At 36.5% G+C, this 5,221-nt stretch overlaps 1 protein-coding gene and 1 long non-coding RNA gene across 2 annotated transcripts in view; both read left to right on the top strand.

Moving 5' to 3' along the window:
• The window catches only part of LOC103389563 (cyclin-Y-like protein 1), a 5,669-nt gene extending 3,891 nt beyond the window's left edge, over positions 1-1,778 (top strand). Inside the window, exons 7-10 of the mRNA XM_008325018.3 lie at position 1; positions 92-281; positions 362-524; positions 1,141-1,778. The exon at position 1 is cut by the window's left edge and continues 96 nt beyond it. Of these exons, the coding sequence (XP_008323240.1) occupies position 1; positions 92-281; positions 362-524; positions 1,141-1,257 (471 nt within the window). The 3' untranslated portion in view covers positions 1,258-1,778. The remainder of the gene's footprint in view (positions 2-91; positions 282-361; positions 525-1,140) is intronic.
• A 729-nt stretch (positions 1,779-2,507) lies between these two features.
• Positions 2,508-5,205, top strand: LOC103389564 (uncharacterized). The gene is made up of 3 exons (XR_522618.3): positions 2,508-2,715; positions 3,558-3,683; positions 4,676-5,205. It is a non-coding gene; the product is annotated as an uncharacterized LOC103389564 (long non-coding RNA).
• Positions 5,206-5,221: the final 16 nt, after the last annotated feature.

Raw genomic sequence — 5,221 nt, 5'->3', positions numbered from 1 at the left:
TGCTATCGTCACTCTGGTGAGTTTGAAGCAACATGTTTTATGTAAAAACAACATTTGACCACACCTGAAATGTGCAGCCATATAAGGTGAGCGAACGCTCCTGTACCTATAAAGGTGTACCTGGAGAGGCTGCTGACTTATGCCGAGATGGACATTTGTCCCTGCAACTGGAAACGCATCGTTCTCGGCGCCATCTTGCTGGCCTCCAAGGTGTGGGATGACCAGGCTGTGTGGAACGTTGATTACTGCCAGATTCTTAAAGATATCACTGTGGAGGACATGTAAGAATCAGATCCTTTAAAAGGAATAAGTCACGCTGGACAAGTGTAAAATTCTATCTGCTGTCTTCTGTGTTTGGCAGGAATGAAATGGAGCGTCACTTCCTGGAGCTGCTGCAGTTCAACATCAACGTCCCAGCCAGTGTGTACGCCAAGTATTACTTTGACCTGCGCTCACTGGCTGACGACAACAATCTCAGTTTCCCACTGGAGCCACTCAGCAATAAGAGAGCCCAAAAACTAGAAGTGAGTATGTTTTGGATCAGTGTTTTTCAACCTTAAGGTGCCTTAGAGTTCAAATGTTTTTTTTTCAACTAATTATTTCTAAAATTATTAGATAAATAATTAAAATAAAAGATTAAATAAAACTATATACAATATTAAACAACTGTATTCTCTCACTATCATAAATATAAATCGAGTTCAAATAAATGCAGCATACAGAAATGTCTGAGCTGGTCCACTGTCCTGGAGTCTGAAATTCAAATCCAAAAGTTGTTTTTGTGTTTGAATTGAAGAGTTGTAATAATTCCAGGATCTCTCAAATTGCCTTATGTAATGGTTACCACAGTAGAGGATGCATAAGCAGAAGGAAAACCTTGAATGCCATCTTTTTTCCCCACCAATAACAAACAAAGTGAATAGTGAAAGTCTTTATACAGTTTTATGTGACAATAGTGAAAGTCTTTATACAGTTTTATTTTGCTGCTGACATTGTGGATTTAAAGAATAGCCTTAAAAAAGAAATAGTAAAATATTACCTGTCATACACAGTTTATTCTGACTATATTTGTAAAAATGCCTCAAAGGTATTTTTTGGTCCTTTTTGGTAAATAAAAACATCTTTGCTGTTTGTTTTTAGGCCATTTCCAGGCTGTGTGAAGACAAGTATAAAGACCTGGGTAAATCTGCCATGAGGAGATCAGTCAGTGCCGACAACCTGCTTGGCGTCAAGAACTCCCAAGCTGTGCTTTCATAAGCCTGTGCCAGCTCATTGAACACCTGGCCAGGCTGTGGAACAACAGGCAAACACTTACATGAGAAAAGATGGAGCTACGTTCACAAGTTCTTGAAGAGGAATTTCCAAAACATCAGCAGCAAGAAGTTCCTCTAGACTTATGTCTCGATGTTTGCTATAAATAAGAAGGAAGAAAAAGAAACTTTACCATTCAGTATCTTTAAAAACAAATGAATGTTCACTACAGAGGACTTCAGGTGTTTACTTTTAAAGCATGGTCACTTGGTTTTAATTTTAAACTTATGAAGGACTTAGGAATATGCTTCCAAACTCAACAAATTCCGGACGTCTTCACGTTCCTGATTTCTACTCTGTCTTTGAGTCAGCAGATGACACGACCGTCTTGACCTACCCCAAGGTGTAGTTAAGCACATGGTTAAAGAGTAGACTTTGTTTCGTTTTTTTTTTTTTTGCTTACTATGTAGGCTTCTATAGCTGTGAAATGTACTTTATTTAATTCAACAATAAATTGGGAGTCGGTGAGAAATGAATACTGTGGTGTTATTGGGATTTTTTATCAATATGTAGTTTATTGTGTTCAAACAAAATTCACTCGATGTTCGAATATTTCATGAAGCAGAGGCTAAGCTGCACAAACGAAAGCCAAGATGTGTTTAAACAACACATCTTTATTCATACACACCATTAACACCAATGACAAGTATCATTCTACAGTATGTTATTTAATGCAGTATAATTTACCCAGAATACAAACCCAATATTACAAAATGCATTGTCTTATACTACTTAATACTTTTCAGAGCCAGATATAAAGACCAATGTTTTTATTAAATGTATCATGCTTTTTGGATAACTGTTGGCTTTTGTTTTATTTTTGGGAAACAAAAATATATAAAAGTTTTTATAATATATATAGTTAATATCAAAGTGATCGGAACTATTTGATTTTAAAATTCTAGAAGGCAATAAACAAAAGTGGACCATCTGCCTGCTGTAGTATGTTTACTGAGTTAGACTTCATTCAACTTATTTGCATATCTAAGTTCTTTTTGTATAACACCCTGGTCAATAAAAAAAGTGCTCCCAAAAATGGAAAAAAGTGAGTTTCAATTTAATCAAAATGCCAATAAAATACAATTAAAAGGAAAGAAAACGTTTCCATGTGCAAAAAGTGGCAGAAACAAAAAAGATTCTGCAAAAAGTTTATTTTATTTACTACCATTTACCGCTGAGAGGTCATGTCACGTGACGTGTGCAGGTGCACTTCATTAAAATCAATTCATGAGTAACTGACAAACAGCAACACTTGACAGTTTAACTGCGTCGCTTTAAATATATAGACTTTTATTTTTATTTTTTGTTTTTATACCATGGTAGCCATTTAACAAAGAAGGACAGCCGTGGACTGAACTGACGTTCGTCTTCGTGTACGGCAAGAGAAGTAGCAACTCCCCAAGAGTAAGTCCAACGTACAAACTATATAAAGTGGCCATCTTTGCATTTCTTGTTGCAGAGTGATGTGATACCCTGTTGTTGCCACACTGGGTCAGTGTTGCATCTTTAAACAGAGTGAGTTTCATTGCAATCCTGTTTCTATTCACCTGAACCCCCTGAGTTTGTGCGTGTCCTGGTTAAATATGAGGACTTTCAAGGCTAGACCTGTTTACTTTGATGGAGGAAATTTAAACTTTATAATATGCGTGTGCATGTCCACTAGCTGCCATTCAGCATACATGGTAACAACATAACAAATAAGTGTGTCTCACTTTAGACTTTTTTTTTTCTGACGCAAATGCAGTTTGGATCCAAAAATGTTTGTATGGAAAATGCATTTTTACCTGCATTGTGTTATTTTAAATTCCAGATCCATTTACAGTGAGTTTAGAACACTTGTCATGAAAATGAAACTGAAAGAGAAAATATTATGATACATTTTGTTCACACTGGTTTGTTCACGTTCAGAAGGGGATCGAGTGTGTGTGTTAACTTTGTGACTGATACATACACATTGTCATGTGATCAGTAGCATATTAATTTTTACTGCTTTGCACCTGAATTACTTATTTCAAGATCAGAACCCCCACATGAAGGGGGATTAGTCAATGTGCAGTGACGTGTTTTGTTAAGTTATTTCCCTTTTTCTGCTTTTGTCTCTGCTGCCAGCCATGTTCTCAGTCATGATGATGATGATGATGATGATGATGATGATGATGATGTGGGACTGATCCCGTTCTCATCAGTGTGGGTAAATGGCATGGCTTCCAAAATCAAGTGTACACTCTTTGTTGTGTGTCCTGTAGGGATTCCAGTGTGAGTGTAGCTTCATTAATCTCCCTGCGTCACTGGAGTTGTCCAATCTAAAAGGGGGCCATGGAGAACAAGCAGCTCCCCCGAGGAGTCCCTCCGTTTAGCCTCCACACACTCAGGTCAGCCCTCACTTCACACTGTCTTCAACTGTACAATGTCAAATTCTCCCACAGGCCCTGAGAAACAGCTGCGATGCTGCTGATCTGCAAAAAAGTGTGTGTCTGTACGTCTGTGCATGACACGTGATATTACACACCCAGACATTGTATGTGTATTTGACTTTTACTCCCCTACGGCAAATGATTCCCTGCATTTTACTGAACCTCTCAGGTGAGAAGGGGAGTTCTGCTGCCTGCAAAATCCTTATATTATTAGGATTATAGTGTAAAAAAAATCTTATTAGGTATTCTAAAAAAAAACTATAGAAAACAAATAGAAAATGTTTAACAAAAATGTAAAAATATAAAAAAATAACGAGCCCATTATACAGCAAATTAAGCCAACGAAAAACAAACAACAACAACAACAAAAAAGCTAAACTGTGTCCAATAAGCACTAGAAGATTTCCACATGAGAAAAAGTTGAAACTGGTTGAAAATTAGTCAAAATACTACATTAATAGTTCCCATGAGTAAAAGAGGCTCAGGTTTCCTCGAAATCCTAAAAAGAAAGTGAAGGTTAGAGAACAAACAAACAATAACAATAAAAAAGATTACAGATTAACAGCTAATTTAGGCTAAAGTTATTTGATGCAGAAAGAGGTACTGAAGTTGACCAGAAATACTCTCATAACCCCTTGAATGTATTTGTAGCATTGAAATAGCTAAAATTTTACCAAGAATAAATAATAAATAATATATATATACTGTGTATATGTATATATTTTTTTTCAAACTCTCCTCTGAGCTCTAAAAACCATTTAAACAGTGGCCTGCGTCATTGTCTTCTAGCACTGGCGTCATGTATTGCCAAGGACAAACGGTTGAGACATTAGACAGATGTTATAGGCAGATTAATCTAACAAAGGACCAAATGCCCATAGAACCCTTCACACGTTACAGACTCTATCTGGAGTGAGTACAGTGATTTTGTCCTTCTCTTCTTGCTGCAGGCCTGAACATTGAAATAGCAGATAGAGGACACGGGATAAATTACTGTGCACGTCGTTGTGTGGATGCATGCACTTCATGATTGGAAATGTCATACATGACAGAGTCGCCGTGCTCTGCTGCCTGAAAGATGTTGATAGGCCTGCTGGTTGTAGTGCTCATCCAAGCACCAAAGTTCTTCACCTTCAGTTGTCATGCAGTTACTTAGACCATTTAAGTGTTTTTTCATTTCATGTTGTCATTTCTTTAGTTTAAAAAAAAGTCCCAGAATAAGGGATTAGAAAAAGATGTGACGGATAAACTTAGAGCTGTGGCTAATAATTTGTCTGCAATTAAATATTTTATCAATTATTTAATAAGTTAATCATCGAACACTCATAATTGCACACTGCATTCTAGTTGAAGTAGGTTTATTTAATTTACATTCTCATAGACAAACTCAGTTATACTTCATGGTCAGAAAAACTGCATTTTTGTTAATTCCAAAGATTTGGCTTTAATTACCTTAATAACCTTTAATCACTTATTTTTAGCTGTTTTGTTTGGGG

This window comes from Cynoglossus semilaevis, chromosome 14, assembly GCF_000523025.1.
Source record: "Cynoglossus semilaevis isolate Cse_v1.0 chromosome 14, Cse_v1.0, whole genome shotgun sequence".
NCBI classification, from domain to species: Eukaryota; Metazoa; Chordata; class Actinopteri; order Pleuronectiformes; family Cynoglossidae; genus Cynoglossus; species Cynoglossus semilaevis.
Note: the sequence above shows the minus strand (reverse complement) of the source record. Positions and strands in the feature narration are given on the sequence as shown.